The sequence below is a fragment of the Delphinus delphis genome, chromosome 3 (assembly GCF_949987515.2).
Source record: "Delphinus delphis chromosome 3, mDelDel1.2, whole genome shotgun sequence".
In the NCBI taxonomy this organism is placed as follows: domain Eukaryota; kingdom Metazoa; phylum Chordata; class Mammalia; order Artiodactyla; family Delphinidae; genus Delphinus; species Delphinus delphis.
The window spans coordinates 111,466,982-111,484,470 of NC_082685.1; the positions used below are offsets into that span (position 1 = coordinate 111,466,982).

The following is a 17,489-nucleotide window of genomic DNA, read 5'->3' on the forward strand; positions in this document are numbered from 1 at the left end:
TTTAAGAAATGAATCTGTTTCATCTAGGTTGTTTATTGGCATAAAGTTGTTAATTATAGTTCCTTAGTATCCTTTTAATGTCTGTAGCTTCTGTAGTGATGTTTCCTCTTTCATTCCTGATATTGGTAATTTTGTCTTTTCTTTCTTTTTCTTCATCAGTTTATCTAGAGGATTGTCAACTTTATTGACTTAAAAAAACCCAGCTTTTGGTTTTATCAATTTTCTGTTTCCTGTGTCATTGATTTCTTTTTGGTATGATTATTGACTTTTGTATTTATCTTTTTATTTCATCCTTCTACTTCATTTGGGTTTTTGTTGTTGTTTTCTATCATCTTGAGTTGGGAACTCAGATCAAATCTTTCTGTGAATATAAGGCTTTAATACTGTGTCTTTTCCTCTAAGCACTGCTTTAGTTACTTTCCTGAATTTTTACTTGATTTGTTTTCATTGTCATTCAGTTAAAAATATTTTCTTTTTTTTCATTTCTATCATTTTTAATAGCACTTTACAATTCTCTACGTACTTCTTAAGAATTTTTATTTATTTATTTTTGGCTTCATTGGGTCTTTGTTGCTGTGCACGGGCTTTCTTTAGCTGCGGAGAGCAGGGGCTACTTTTCATTGCAGTGTGTGGGCTTCTCACTGTGGTGGCTTCTCTTGTTGTGAAGCACGGGCTTTCGGCACGCGGGCTTCAGTAGTTGTGGCACGTGGGCTCTAGAGCTCAGGCTCAGTAGTTGTGGTGCATGGGCTTAGTTGCTCTGCGGCATGTGGGATCTTCCAGAACCAGGGCTCAAACCCCTGTCCATTGCATTGGCAGGCGCCAATAACCTGTGGTGCGTAACCACTGCACCACACCACCAGGGAAGTCCTCTATGTACTTTTTAAAATTCTTCCTTTAATTGAAGTATAGTTGGTTTACAATGTTGTGTTCATTACTGCTGTACAGCAAAGTGGTTCAGTTATATACACACACACATAAATATACATTCTTTTTTTAAAATATTATTTTCCATATGGTTTATCATAGGACAATGAATATAGTTCTCTGTGCTATACAGTAGGACCTTGTTGTTTATTCATTATATATAAAAGTTTACATCAGCTAACCCCAAACTCCCGCTCCATCCATCCCCCTAAAAATATTTTCTTATTTTATGATTTCTTTTTTGACTTATGGTGTATTTAGGAGTATGTTGTTTAATTTCCAGATATTGGGGGAGGGTTATCTCATTATCTTATATTGTTATTGCTTTGTAATATAATTCCTTTTTAGTCAGGAAACATCATTCTCTTAAAATTTTATGAAGACTTGTTTATAGCTAATCATCTAGTTTGTTCTGGTATGCATATCACGTGCAGTGGAAAAGAATGTGTATTCCACTTTGGGTTGTAATGTTCTATAAATATTATTTAAGCAAATGTGTTGTTTAGATTTTAAAATGTTTTTACTGACCTCTTGTCTAGATGTTCTACCAGTTGCTGAGAGAGGGATCTTAAATCTCCCAATCATGATCCTGGAATTGTTCATTTTTCCCTTTAATTTAGTCATTTTTTGCTTATATTTTGAAGCACTCCTATTAGGCATAGCTCTTTTCAGGTGTTCCTGATGAATTGCCCCTTTATCCTAAAATAAACCCTTCTTTTTCTCTGGTAATACTTTTTTGTCTTAAAGTCTATTTGATTTCTTGTTATTAATATTGTCATTCCAGCCTTCTCATCTCTTTGTATGGTATATCCTGTTTTCATTCATTTGTTCCTAGCCCGTGTCTTCATATCTATTTGTGTCTCTTATTGACAGCATCTAGTTCCATGTTTTTCCCACCCATTCTGTCAGCCTCTGCCTGTTAATTGGAGTGTTTATTCTGTTAACACTTGATGTATTTATTGATGTGGTTGGATTGGAGTGTAGTATTACATGATTTCTTTTTTAAAATTTGTCTTCTTTATTTTTGTTCCTCTCTTCTTCTTTTCCTCCTTTTTATAGAGGAAATCACACTTAAATGTTTCCTGTTTTTATTTTTAACCTGTACTTCTTTGCATTTTTTTAAAGTGTTGGCTGTATCCATTCTTAACTTTTCACAGTTGGATTATAGTTAATGCTGCACCTCTTCACATAAAATATAGAAATCTTGCAACTGTATACATCTGTATCTCTCCTTTTATGTTTTAGTTATTAATTTATCACATTTATATAAGTTAAAAGCATCACAAGGGACTTCCCTGGTGGCACAGTGGTTAAGAATCCACCTGCCAATGCAGGGGACACGAGTTCAAGCCCTGGTCCATGAAGATCCCACATGCCGTGGAGCAACTAAGCCCATGCGAGCCAAGCTCACAGCTACTGAGCCTGCGCTGTAGAGCCCGCGAGCCACAGCTACTGAGCCTGCATGCCACAACTACTGAAGCCTGTGCGCCTAGAGCCCATGCTCCTCAACGAGAAAAGCCACCACAATGAGAAGCCTGTGCACCACAACTAGAGAAAGCTCACCTGCAGCAGAGAAGACCCAACACAGCCATAAATAAACAAACAAATAAATAAATAAAAAATAAGCAAGCATCATAAAACAGTACAATTTTTCCCTTAAATATCAATACTTATGACATAAAGAAATTAAAAGAAAAAACAGAAAAGAGTATCATTTATTAAGATATTTATCCTGTCCAGTGTTCTCTTTGACTTCTAAGGATCCAAATTTCTATCAGTATCATGATCCTCCTGCCTTAAGACCTTCTGTTGGCTTTTTCTGTAATGGAGGTCTGCTAGTGATGAATTCTCTTACTTTTATCTGAAAATGTTTGCATTTTACCTTCATTCCTAAAGAATTATTTCATTGGTCATAGACTTCTGGATTAATAGTTTCTTTTTGTTTCAGCATTTTAAAGATGCTTTGAAGACTCTTCTGCCCTCCATAATTTCTTATGTAAAGTCCCTGTTAACTGGATCATTCATCTTCCTATGTAATTTGTAATTTTTCTCTTGACACTTTCATGTTTTACTCCATCTTTGGCTTTTGGTAGTTTGACTTTGGTGTACCTTGGTGTGATCTTATTCCTGTTCATTTGGTTTTGTGTGTGTTGAGCATCTTAGTTCTATAAATTACTGTCTTTGATCAAAAGTAGGAAATTTGGGGCCATTATTTCTTTTCTTTTTTTTTCTTTCTATAAATTTTTTTATTTTTATTTTTGGCTGCATTGGGTCTTTGTTGCTGCACACAGGCTTTTCTCTAGTTGGGGCGAGCGGGGGCTACTCTTCGATGTGGTGTGCGGGCTTCTCATTGGGTGGCTTCTCTTGTTGAGCATGGGCTCCAGGCACACAGGCTTCAGTAGTTGTGGCACTCGGGCTCAGTAGTTGTGGCTCGCAGACTCTAGAGAACAAGCTCAGTAGTTGTGGCACACAGGCTTAGTTGCTCCACAGCATGTGGTATCGTCCCAGACCAGGACTCGAACCCATGTCCCCTGCATTGGCAGGTGGATTCTTAACCACTGTGCCACGAGGGAAGCCCTGGGCCATTATTTCTTCAGATAATATTTGCCCCCTTCTCTTTTCTCTTTCTGGTATTGAAATTACATATATATTATATTGTTTTATTTTTGCCTGACAACGTATGAAACTTTGTTGGTTTTTTTAGATCTTTTTTTGTGTGTGTTGTTTACATTAGGTAATTTTTACTCACCTGTTTTCAAGTTTGCTTACTCGTTCTTCTGTCCTCTGCATTTGATTAAGTACATTCATTTTTATTTTAGAAATTGTATTTTTTCATTTTAGAATTTCAGTTTGTCCTTTTTTTATCCTTTCTGTCTCTTTGCTGAGATTTCCTCTATTCTTTATTAACGGAAAGCACATTTTCTTTTACTGAAGTGTAATAGTAGCTCTAAAATCCTCGCCTGCTAGTTCCAGTATGTTTTTCTCAGGCTTTCGTTTAGTTAATTTCCTTTTCTTGTGTGCATATGTTCCATTTCTTTAGTTTTTCATATATTGGGTAATTTGAGTTGTATCTTTTGACATTATGAATATTAAATTATGTTGATTCTGTATTCTTTTATATTTACTCCATAGGTGGTGTTTTTGTTTTAGAAAGCAGTTATTTTGACAGGGTTCAAACTGCAAATTCTGTTGCTTAGGCAGCAACTTCAGTCTCATATTTTTTGTCTTTTGCTGAGCTGCTTTGAGTCTATTCTGATCTTGCATGGTTCAGGAGTTTGATAGATGTGGGTAGAGATTACTTGAAGAGTAATTATGATTCATATTGTCCTGATTTTTGTTTAAATTGTGTTGGGTTTTCTTGTGATGCACAATTAAGTTATATGGAATCGTTTGATTCTTTCAAACCATACTTTTAATCTTTAGTAGGGGATACGGAAACACCTTTAGTCTAGACTAATGTAATCCCATTATTAAAGCAATGCCCTTCTTAGGATTCTGCTCAATGATACATGTATTTATGAGATACTTTCTCTCTGGCTGGTGGGAATATGAACTTTTCCCAGCTTTTTGTGATCTTTGAGACCTGTTCTGCCTACTTCTTTCCAGTGTTTTTTGGTCTGGCCTCAGGTAGTTTCATCTTACTCATGTGCATGACAGTGCTTAGCCCACGGTAGATGGTACTTCTCCCCAGAATGCATTCTCTCTCTCTCTCTCTGAAGTGCCCTCCTCTTTGTTATTCTGCTCTGCAAATTCTAGCAACCTTGGCCTCTGTGAACTTTGATCACTGTCTCCTCAGCACAGTGAGTCTTCTGGATTCTGTTTGAGTTGCCTCCCTTTCCTGGTAGACTTACCGACAGTTGAAGGGCTCACATTGATTTTTTTCCCTCTCTCAGGGTTCACAGTAATGTGCTGCCTGTTGTCCAACATACGAAAACTTCTGTTTCATTTTTTGCCCCTGATTTTCTGTTTCATTAAGGTAGGAAGGGTAAATCAGATATCTCAGTTATTATTTCTATATTATAGCTTTTTATCATAATCTGTAAATATTTTTAAAACCTTAAAATATACGGAATGTTACCAGTCAAATGAAAACATTAGTCTCAGTTTTCCCTACTTTCCATGCAGAATTTTCAGTTTGTAACTGGTGACGTAACTTGAAAATTCTCTTCTTCTTTTCCGTCCTTACATCAGAGTTCTGTAACGGTGTCTTGTAATGCTTTATAGCCAGAATATACCGAGTGAGCCACATGTCATTAGCAGTTTTATAGTCAGTACTTAGGTATTCATAGTTTGAAAAACAAGGCATTTTCTAATGAAAAGATTGCATCGGTACAAGAAAAACAGTGTATAGGGCTTCCCTGGTGGCGCAGTGGTTGAGAGTCCGCCTGCTGATGCAGGGGACACGGGTTTGTGCCCCGGTCCGGGAAGATCCCACATGCCGCGGAGCGGCTGGGCCTGTGAGCCATGGCCGCTGAGCCTACGCGTCCGGAGCCTGTGCTCCGCAACGGAAGAGGACACAACAGTGAGAGGACCGTGTACTGCAAAAACAAAACAAAACAAAACAAACAAACAAAAAAACAGAGTGTATAAAATAATCATGACCTGAGAATGATGGTAGAATTTTTTAAGTGGAGCAATAAGATCAGCCAGGTCACACTTCATTTGTATTATACAAAAACACAAGGTTGATATGATGTAGACTCTAAGCTATTATTTTTACACTGTGAAGTAGATTGGGTGTTATTGTGTCTCATAAGGAAAATGAGTAGTTTAAATAATCTTGCATTTGCATGTTCAAAATCTGGAAAAGTACACTGAAGTATATGTTATACAGTTTCTAGAGTACACATTTCTATATACAAAATGAATTATTTTCCTATCATAACTTTTTTATTAGAATAATTTATATTATAGAATTTTAAAGATATGTACTTTAAAACTACTTTTTAGATACACTTTAAAGTACACATCATTTTTTTGTTAGATAGTAAGTACATTACATATTTCAAATAGGTGAATTTTGCTGCCAAAATGAATAGGCATTATAAAGTGAATTTGACTAACTTGGGTAAATTAAAATGAAAACACTTGTACACTTATTGTCAACTTAGGAACTAAGATAAATTAATTAATATTGGATTTAAATAACTTGATAAACCATCCTTTCTAAGATTCTAATTAATGGGAGAAGTCTAGACTGCACATGTAATCTTATAGTATTTGCAAAGTTTACTTATGATTAATTTAGTAGATACTTATTAAGCACTATTTATGTGCTTGTTACCATGTAAATATAATTGAGTTATTTGTAGTGAGGTGGATGGACCTAGAGACTTGTCACACAGAGTGAAGTAAGTCAGAAAGAGAAAAACAAATACCGTATGCTAACACATATGTATGGAATCTTAAAAAAAAAAAGATTCTGAAGAACCTAGGGGCAGGACAGGAATAAAAACGCAGACATAGAGAGTGGACTTGAGGACACTGGGAGGGGGAAGGGTAAGCTGGGGCGAAGTGAGAGAGTGGCATGGACATATGTACACTACCAAATGTAAAATAGATAGCTAGTGGGAAGCAGCTGCATAGCACAGGGAGATCAGCTCAGTGCTTTGTGGCCACCTAGAGGGGTGGGATAGGGAGGGTGGGAGGGAGATGCAAGAGGGAGGAGATATGGGGATATATGTATATGTATATCTGATTCACTTTGTTATAAAGCAGAAACTAGCACACCATTGTAAAGCAATTATACTCCAATAAAGATGTTAAAAAATAAATAAAAAGTTTATTAAAAAAATATAATTCTGAATTGATAGTTCAGTTAAACTGTCTTTGACTTGTTATGGCCATGATATCTGAGCTTCTAACTTGATATGTACATTAGTTTTATGGCTTCTGGTATAAGAAAGTTCAAGTAGCTGAAAAAGAAAAATCAAGATTTCACTTAGAAAATTTGTGAGCTGTAGGTAAAGCTTGTCTTAGCATTACTGGGAATACAGTCTCTCAGTAGCAACAATGATTGCTAACACTTAAAAAATGCCATCTGTGCTAGGTTGTTAACGCCTTACTAACGCCTCAACTCATTTTATCCTCACAAATAACCCTGTGAAGTTGGTTCTTTCATTTTCCATATTTTCCATATGAGGATAAGGTAGCAGTGAGGTTAGATTATCTGACCAAGGTCACACAGCTACTATGTGGCAGTCAGAATCCAAAGCCAGGTAGCTTGGCTTCAGAAATCATTTTAGGTCATTCCCCTTTTAGAGCCATCCTTCCTGTTTGATTCCTTCCTCCTCTTTCTTCTTTAGTGTCTTTGACCTCTTATCATCATCTGGTATTAGCTATCCTTTGGAGGTATCTGGCCTTGTTATAATTTTTTATTTTATTGAAGTATAACTGATTTACAATGTGTTAATTTCTGCTGTACAGCAACATGATTCAGTTATACATATGTATATATGTTTTTTCATATTCTTTCCCATTATCGTTTATCACAGGATATTGAATATAGTTCCCTGTGCTGTACAGCAGGACCTTGTTGTTTATCCATACTGTATAACAGTTTGTATCTGCTAATCCCAAACTCCCAATCCATCCCTTCCCCTTTCCTCTCCCATTTGGCAACCACAGGTCTGTTCTTTATGTCTGTGAGTCTCTTTCTGTTTCATTGATAAGTTCATTTGTGTCACATTTTGGATTCCACATGTAAGTGACATCATATGGTATTTGTCTTTCTCTTTATGATTTACTTCACTTAGTATCATAATCTCTAGATCCATTCATGTTGCTGCAAATGGTATTATTTAATTCTTTTTTATGGCTGAGTAGTATTCCATTGTATATACCTACAACATCTTGTTTATTCATTTGTCTGTCGATGGACATTTAGGTTGTTTCCATGTCTTGGCTATTGTGAACAGTGCTGCTATGAACATAGGGATGCATGTATCTTTTCAAATTATAGTTTTGTCTGGGTATATGCCCAGGAGTGGGATTGCTGGATCCTATGGCAACTCTTAATTTTTTGAGGAACCTCCATACTTTTTTCTAGAGTGGCTGTACCACTTTACATTCCCACCAACAGTGTAGGAGGGTTCCCCTTTCTTCACACCCTCTTCTGCATTTGTTATTTGTAGATTTTTTTTTTTTTTAAGAGTCAATTTTATCTATCTATCCATCTATTTATTTATGGCTGTGTTGGGTCTTCGTTGCTGCACATGGGCTTTCTCTAGTTGCATCGATCGGGGCCTTCTCTTCCTTGCCATGTGCAGACTTCTCATTGCGGTTGCTTCTCTTGTTGTGGAGCATGGGCTCTAGGCACGTGGGCTTCAGTAGTTGTGGCTCGCGGGCTAGAGCACAGGCTCAGTAGTTGTGGCACACAGGCTTAATTACTCTGCGGCATGTGGGATCTTCCCAGACCAGGGATCGAACCTGTGTTCCCTGCATTGGCAGGCAGATTCTTAACCACTGCTCCACCAGGAAGTCCCTGTAGATTTTTTTAATGATGGTTATTCTGACTGGAGTGCGGTGGTACCTCATTCTAGTTTTGATTTGCATTTCTCTAAAATTTAGTGATGTTGAGCACCTCTTCATATGCCTGTTGACCATCTGTATGTCTTCTTTAGAGAAATGTCTATTTAGGTCTTCTGCCCATTTGGGTATAAATTTTTTATGTTTTAGATGTGGGTAGAAATGACCAAGTCCTGAGATATTGGTAATAAGTTATGCTGTAAGTAGTTCACTCTGGAATTCCAGTCTTCTTGTTGTAAACAGAAAATTCTGTACTGTTTATTATTTATTCAGGGCTGTTTGTAATGTTTAGATAGTTATCAACAGTAGAACTTTTCTATTCATCTTTATCCTTTACAATCAGATTCTGGTATGCTATCTAATGTTCTGTAACAAAAATGTCACTATAAACATAATTACAGTAGTCTCCCCTTCCTTGTGGTTTCACTTTCCACGGTTTCAGTTACCTGTGGTTAGCAGTCCAAAAATATTAAATGGAAAATTCTGGAGATAAACAATTCATAAGTTTAAATTGCACACTATTACGAGTAGTGTGATGAAATTTTGTGCTGTTCTGTCTGGGAGCCCCAACCATTGACATCATCTGCTCCTGACATCTAACCATTGACGCTGTCATGCTCAGTGATCCAGGATCACCTAGAGCAGATGATCCTCCTTCTGATGTACCATCAGAGGGTCAGTAGTAGCCTAGCCGTGCATCACAATGCCTACTTCATTCACCTTACTTCATCTTATCACATAGACATTTCATCATCTCACAGCACCACAGAAAGAAGGGTAAGTGCAGTCCAATATGAGAGAGAGAGAAAGAGAGAGAACACATTCACATAACTGTTATTAAAGTATATTCTTACAACTGTTCTATTTTATTACTAGCTATTGTTGTTAGCCTCGTACTGTGCCTAATTTATAAATTAAACTTTATCATAGGTATCTGTGTATAGGAAAAAACATAGTGTATATAGAACTTGGTAGCGTCCATAGTTTCAGGCATCTACTGGTTGTCGTAGAACGTATCCCCCACAGATAGAGGGGGACTACTCTATTGATCTATTTGTTTTGGATTTTTTTTTGTTCTTGAAATACCTTGTTAGTTCTTGGAAACATGCTTAATCCTCTAATGTTGTGGGAAAACTGACGTAAGCTTCTTAAAATTTGTGTTCAGAATTGATTGATGTTTCATTGTTATCAAGTACAAAATTTCATTTTTATCAGTACATACTGCCTTAGACACACAGTTGAGCTGTACGTCATCTGCCATTCGATGTCAAATGATAAGAAAAGTGACCTAGTAAGCCACAGTACTAAAGTAGTCAAAGGTTTAGTCAATAACTCATGAAGTTTGATGTACTAGTATTGATAAACTAATTAAACAGATCTGCCTGTGTTCTTCCAGCCTACTGGGGCTCTGCTATGATTAGCTTTACAGCAAGGAATATTGTAACACTGAATGAAAGTAACTGATAAGAGAATGGTGTAGTCACAGAGCTTTAAGTACTCCCATTTCTGATCACAGAATGGTTTCAGGGAAAGTAGGCTTTCTCTGCACACCTGCAGCCAGTCAGTGCATAGGCCTCTTGTGGTCAATTTTGATTGATTCTTAGAACTAGAACAAATTTAGTGTTTTGCAACCTTCTGTGATTTAATAACGTTATGCTTTTTGCTATAACAGTCACAGTAATCCTTCTCCAATAGTGAGTAATTATAGCAGTGCCTGGTAGCTCAGCTGTGGTTTGAACGTTTCAGTGTTCCCAGTATAAACTCCTGGATATATTCTGGAGTTCATAATTCAACTTTACAAGTTGGCTGTACAGTTAAGTAAATAAAGGTGTTGCTGAGAAAATACATCCCAAGAAGATGAGGCGGTGGGTGGATCCTAACCCATTCTTGTTTCAAAAGTTTCCTGAGAACTGTAGACTGAGATCCGAATATAATTGGTAAAGAGAAATAATATTTTAAATGATTAATTTTCTAAAAAAAACCCACAAGTTAAAGACTTGAGGCAGTCTTCTTAATACCTACTGTTTTCTCACAGTATGTTGATGTCCTTTTAGACATCTACTTCATGAATTATATCTATTGGTGGTAAGTTAGATTCTAGGTATAGCAATCTAATGGGAAATGTCTTTTTTTTTTTCCAGTCTCTCATTGGGCTGTGATGTTGCATTCAGCTGATAATTATTGGGCTTTTACTATATTGCCAGGCTATGTGATAGGTTGTGGGAGTATATAGATTAATAAGGAATGGTTCCGGTACTAAATAACCTCATGTTCATTCCAAGGTGAATTTGAGAAATATCTTATTTAAAATACATCTTGTGTGTTGATTTGATATATTTAAATTGGTATAAATCAGTCAACCAGCAAGTGTTGGTTGCTTTTTGGCACTGTTGTAACTTAGGAACTTTTTTTTTTTAACATCTTTGTTGGAGTATAATTACTTTACAATGGTGTGTTAGTTTCTGCTTTATAACAAAGTGAATCCCATCTATGCATATACATATATCCTTAACTTAGGAACTTTAAAATCTGGTTGGGGAGAAAATCATTTATAACTCAAACCATTAGATAAGTGCTTCTAAACTGAGATTTAAGAATTTTTAAAATTTATATTTCCATTTAAGTATAATCTAAAACATTGGGTATATTTTGGATCATTTGGTTGCCATCTTGTATACTAGTACCACGTAATATTGGAACCCATTTTTTGTATTCTTGTGTGAGATCACTTGATTCCATGATCATTTGAAAATTTCATGGACTTTAAGGAGCCTAAGTGGGTTGATATCATCTGTAGATGAGTGGTCACTTGGGTGAGACTGCTTTTCGTTGATTGGCACTAAGAGGTGTGTTTTTTTAGAGTGAATTTGTTCCTGATTGGCTAACGTTCAGAAGCAAGGGGCTGTCACAGGTTGGTTGACTTGCAAAAACTTGTTGGTTTAGCTGAGTTTTTGTCTATTGAACAGGTTTAAAATAGTTCTGGTGGCTACATGTTACCAATGCTATAGAAGAAGCCATCATAGGAATGTGGGAACTTAAAAATATTTTCAGTTTCAGATTGTTTATAATGAACATTTTAAAATACCTTTATAATCAGAGAAAGTACTATTATTCTGTGTTGGAGGATGTCTAGAAAGATGAGATTCACCCCTAAAATGAAAATGTCTTTATTGTTTTATCTGAATATAAAATTAATATTCATTGTAAAAAAATTAAATAATATAGAAAGATGTAAAGAGTGAGGGTCACTGGTTAATGTCGTCACCCAGAGCTAGTCACTGTTAACATTTTACTATATAACTTTTTTCAACTTTTGTGCTTACCTGGTTTGAATCCTGGTTCTTCATTTAATAGATTTCTATATTGGTCAAGTTACTTAACTTCTCTGTGCTTCGGTTTCTTCACCTGTAAAACAGGAAAGGTAATACCTGTTCATTGAGTTGTGAATATAAAATGAATTAATCTAAATATAACATGTAGAACAGTGCCTGACACATAGTTGAGTGTATAAATATTTGCTACTATTACCATATAATGTCCATTCTAAGACATCTGTTTTCTATTTTAAAGTTTATGCAGTTGGAACTTATCTTAACAATTGCGGGTGGCTTACAATTGGCAGGGTTTTTTCTTCCTCTGAGGTCTGTAAAATTATGGTACATCTTACAATTGGTGGTTTATCTTAGAGTGATAAAATACAATATATGTGTATCTATTTTTTATTAACACAGAAGTGCGATCATACAGTGCATACTGTTTTGCACCCTCAAAATTTTTTCCAAGGACATATTTTCAACGTCAAGTACAGATTTACTTAATTATATATAGTGACCACATAGTACAGCATTATATGGATGTACTGTAACTTGTTGTACTGTTCCTTTCTTAGTGGAAATTTTATTGTTTCATTTTTGCTTTTGTGGAAGATTTTGATTAGTAGAACTTGGGGGAAAGTAGGATTGATAAACTGAGTGGAGATTGAGACAAAACGTCAAGTTATATTTGGGGACTCTTCCTTGTTTGACTTTAAAGGAAGATTATGGGCTGTATTGAATACTGAGTTAAGGATTTTAGGTTTCGTTTTTAAGATTTTGTGGATCTATTCAGCACTGAAGAGTAATTGGAAATACGTTTTTTGTTAGTTTCACCTATAACCCTCTCAATATAGTACAGACGAATCGATTGGTATCATCTTAAAATGGTGTGTTTAGCATTTTATCAATGATAAAGACGCAGAAAGTATGTTCATTAAGTTTTCACTTGTGTCCATGAAATTGTGAAGAACAGCAAAATAGGTTGGATTAAAGATTAAGATCTAAAATTATCTGAGGAGGGTGCCGTGATGTGTTGAATTTAAGTTGTTGAAAATGTCTATAGGTAAGTAAGATATTGCCCTCCTTTTAAAAGAAGAAACCTTACTAGGACAATTACTCGAGTATGGATTGATTTAGTCAGTAGCGCATTTGGAAAAAGTATATGGGTTTTTTGTTTGTTTGTTTGCGGTACGCGGGCCTCTCACTGTTGTGGCCTCTCCCGCCGTGGCTCCGGACGCGCAGGCCCAGCGTCCATGGCTCACGGGCCCAGCCACTCCGCGGCATGTGGGATCCTCCCGGACCGGGGCACGAACCCGTGTCCCCTGCATCGGCAGGCAGACTCTCAACCACTGCGCCACCAGGGAAGCCCTCGCTTTTTTTTTTCAAAATCTTAACTAGTTTGTCTTGCTTAGACTTCATTTGTAGTTTGGAGTGCTGTACTGAAAAAAATATAGACAAATTGAGTGAGTTCAGAAGGGAACAGACAGGATGGTGAAGGAACTCAAAACACTGCTGTGTCAAGGGAAATTGGACTGTAAGGGAGAGAAGGCCATGACAGTTGTCTTTAAAGAAGTCCAGATTGGTGACTGTGATATAAAGTATGGCACAGTATAGCACTGTTTTCCTTTTCAGCATTGATTCCACCTATTTCCAGCTACTTCCCCTCATTTCCCATGCTCTTTGAACATTCCATTAACTTTTAGGTATGTACTATGGGGATATATCAGGAAATTAATCAAGCAATGGTATCTGAAGATATTTGAGAAGGGAGATACAAGCTACAAGCAGTGTCAGAAGGAAGCAGTCGAAGAATTTCAACTCAAATTCCAATTTTCATTTAATTTTTCTGCTCATCATAATTTTGTTATAAATTTAGTGATTAAATTGACTTTGAAAACAGTTTTCAGAACACACTTCCATCCTTTTGGAATTTTTATTACCTTAAATTGATATTGTCACACATTATTCTTACTGAGCTGAAAATATCAGGTAATGTATATTGGAATGTGACTATTACCATAGAATCAGAGTTGGGCCTCAGCACCTTTTGACAGATGAGGAAACATAAGCTCCCATACCATATAGTTAGTGGACAGAGCCCAAGGTCTTTATATTATTTGTATCCCTCATTTTGAAAATACTGTTCCAAATCAGTTAATATTTTAATATTCTTGTATGAGTTTTGCTCAAGAACTTTTTTTCCCATCAAGAGGAAGGACAACTTGATAGGATATTGCTGTTGTGGATTGGATTATTAAAATGCTTACTTCACAAGCTTTTTCTGTTTCTATTCATTATCCTACAATACATTATCTTTATTTTACCATCTAGGCTATGAGCAGGTTCAGTTATTTAGTTCAGGAAAGTTGAGTGTGGATTTTAGTATAGAAAATATTAAATTTTTAATTTTCACTCTGGCTAGGATTAAATTATGTTTTCTTATTCACAGATCAAGAAGTTAGTATATGTTTACCTGGTCCGATATGCTGAAGAACAGCAGGATCTGGCACTCTTGTCCATAAGCACTTTTCAGCGAGCTCTGAAGGTAAATAATAGAGTGAGTAGGCAAATAGCTGCAACGTTTCTGCACAGTTGAAGGTGTGTCATTTAAAGAAGTGGAGCAATAATCCACTAAATGGTACAGTCATGTTTTGAAAGAGTTAAAAGGCCTCTCACGGTCCCTATTCAATGCCCTTAGAAAATAATTTATTATTATAATCAACTGGACTTTGCCTTGTATGTTCCTTTATGTTCAATATAATCATTATTGTGCCTCAAAGAGCGCTTCATCATTACACCAACTAGTTGTTGAAAGTGTACAAAGAGGGGACATGACTTTTTTTAAAGATAAAATTTATGACGTGCAGCATTTTGTTATTATGAAACTCTAAAACCCCAGCATGTTTAGTAATATGTGATCAAGTAGAATTATAACCATTACTTTTCTTGTTAAAACATTATTCAGAGAAATAAACATTTATTTAATTCTCTTTTTCCTTAGCCATTTCCATATACTGGGTATTTAAATTAAGTAGCCTGGTTTTCTTTGTTTTTTTTTTTTTTTTTTTTTGCTATTGTTGTATTACATCCTATAAGCACCTGTTAACTGTATCATAAAGATGTATTTAAAATATTGAAAACTTGAAATTTTGATGAATATTTTTTACTGTCTTTAGGACCCAAATCAACTAATTCGTGCAAGTGCTTTGAGAGTTCTATCAAGTATTAGAGTGCCAATTATTGTACCTATTATGATGCTTGCTATTAAGGAAGCTTCTGCTGACTTATCACCATACGTTAGGAAGAATGCAGCCCATGCGATACAAAAATTGTACAGGTTGGTACTTTGTAAATAATACCAAAGATCCCTAATGTTGTGTGGAATGTTAAAGCCCCTGGAGGCTTATTTTATTAGCGCTTATAACTAGTCTGTCCTTAAACTAAGTAAACTCAGTGACTGTGTTTCCCCTGCCCACAAACATTCTTTAGACATCTTTAATTTTATTTTGGTTATAGAGACCCGAGGCAGGTTTTTATTTGTGAGCCTGTTAGGGCCTGTGATAATTTATGGATTTTATAACTTAAAAATAATCAGAAGTTGAATTATCATTTATATAGTCCATCTCTCATTACACATACACATGTTATTAGAAAATTAAGATTTTTTTTTCCTATTTATTGCAGGGTAGAATCTTAAGTGTGTTATTGTCTCAATTCACTTTGTTACCCCTTCTTCCATCTTTGATCCTGCTGTTCCCTTCCTTGCCTGATTCTTTTCCAGAGCTATTTTATTAAATATTATTTTAATACTGATTTTTAACTATAGCACCATACCATATTTATATATTTATTAAATTATTGTACGCTACCTTGATCTCTGTGGAAAACATATTGCCTAAATAAAATAATTATTATCTGTAATCATTTGGTATTATTTTCTGTTACCATTTATTCCACAAACTTTTATCAAGATCAGTTTGTGTTTCTAGTGTTGTGTTACATGCATAAGCTGTATGAAAACGATAGAGAATGTGGTATCACATCCCTATTGAGGGAAAAAAATCAAACGTATGCCAAATAATTAAAGGCAATCTATAATTGAATAAGATATTGCTATATGATATATATGTACATACAAAGGCACACTAACAATGCCTTTGATAGGATAGGGCTCAGAGATTATCATATAGGGTTTCATAAAGTAAAGATGTAATGAAATGGGATTAGTTAGGAAAGACTGGAGAAGGGAGACTGTTGTTGGCATTTGAAAGAATTAAAAGGTTTGAATGTTCAGATAATTATAATGGTCAGTAGAAAACTTATATAATGTTTGTGAAAAGTAAAAAATCATTTTCTTAGGTTAACTGTCAGAGTTATCTCACACTTCTTAGTCATTATCCTTTCTTGTTATCAACTTACAAAATAAGATCCAAGCTCACTACGATAGTTGAAAAGCCCATCACTGGGCTCCATTTAACCTCTCTTTGTCTTGAATTTACAGTCTCGTAGCTCAGTACTGCCTATTAGTCCTCTACATAAAATGTTTTTATCTCATTACCATCTTTTGTTCCTCCTTTAGTCTCTACCTAGAATATTTCCTACTTTTTCCAGCTCTAAAGTCAAGTTGTTTAAGATTCATCTGAGATGTCACTTCCCAAAAGAAACCCTCCACAACCTTCCTGCCTCCATTGGTGTCCTTCTTTATCCCCATAATCCCTTATATATACCTCCAGTATGATTATGTTTGGGACTGTCTTTATTAGACTGTCTTACTTATCTTTGTATGCCCATCGTTTAGCTTCTCAATAAGTGAACAGTTGAATTCTATGCTAGGAAGAAATTATTTTATTAACAATATTTCAGTGCTTACAGCTGCTATTTAGATGCATCTGTCAATTCTGTGCATATGTGGACCTTTGTTTATATTTCTTGGTTTTAGATGGCAGGTTTTATTATACATGTCTCTATCAGTAAACTAGAACGGGACAAAATTCTTATTTGGAAATTCTGTATATATTTTTTTGACAATTATGTGGCCATGCTCAAAAATGATTGCTATCCTGTTATTTTCCCCCCAGTTAAAAAAAGATTTTGTGGTTTATCTACTTGCAATTACTTTCTTAAGGCTTTCCATAAGAAGTGGATTTGTTCTTTAAATATTTTCTTAACAGTATTGGTATCTGGGTTTAATTAATATGAGCAACTTTAGATAGAAAGATTAGGACACATCTGTGGGAAAAATCAACCCGTTCCACTTTAAATTTGTTTTCTGTTTATTTTTGTCTAGACATAAGTCTCCCCCACTTTAAAAATTTTTCAATATCCTTGAAATGATTAGCTTCCTTTAAAGTTAGAATTAAAGGAAAAAAAACTTAATGTAAATTTTGTTCTTTTTATGGTTTAGCCTTGATCCAGAGCAGAAGGAAATGTTAATTGAAATAATTGAAAAACTTCTGAAGGATAAAAGCACCGTAAGTAATATCTTTTTATGTCCAAGTAAAATTGTGCTTTATTTACATAGTATCATTTTACTGTTGTATATTTGATATAATTATTCTTATTTATTTTGAAATGGTATAAATATTAATGGAGCTCATTGAAATCCTTGAAGAATAAAAATATCTAGGTAAAGAGAAAGATTGCATTTGGAATTTTAGTTCATTACATGTTTCTTCATCAGAATCTGAAGAAGAGAAAGTTGGGGAAAGAAAATTCGTTTTTTAA

The 17,489-nt window shown here is 35.3% G+C and overlaps 1 protein-coding gene across 3 annotated transcripts in view; it reads left to right on the forward strand.

Moving 5' to 3' along the window:
- Positions 1–17,489, forward strand: part of AP3B1 (adaptor related protein complex 3 subunit beta 1) — a 274,430-nt gene that overhangs the window by 60,705 nt on the left and 196,236 nt on the right. For all 3 annotated transcript variants that reach the window (XM_060009263.1, XM_060009260.1, XM_060009262.1), the window contains 3 exons: positions 14,215–14,310; positions 14,942–15,102; positions 17,170–17,236. In XM_060009263.1, coding sequence (XP_059865246.1) covers positions 14,215–14,310; positions 14,942–15,102; positions 17,170–17,236 — 324 coding nt within the window. The remainder of the gene's footprint in view (positions 1–14,214; positions 14,311–14,941; positions 15,103–17,169; positions 17,237–17,489) is intronic.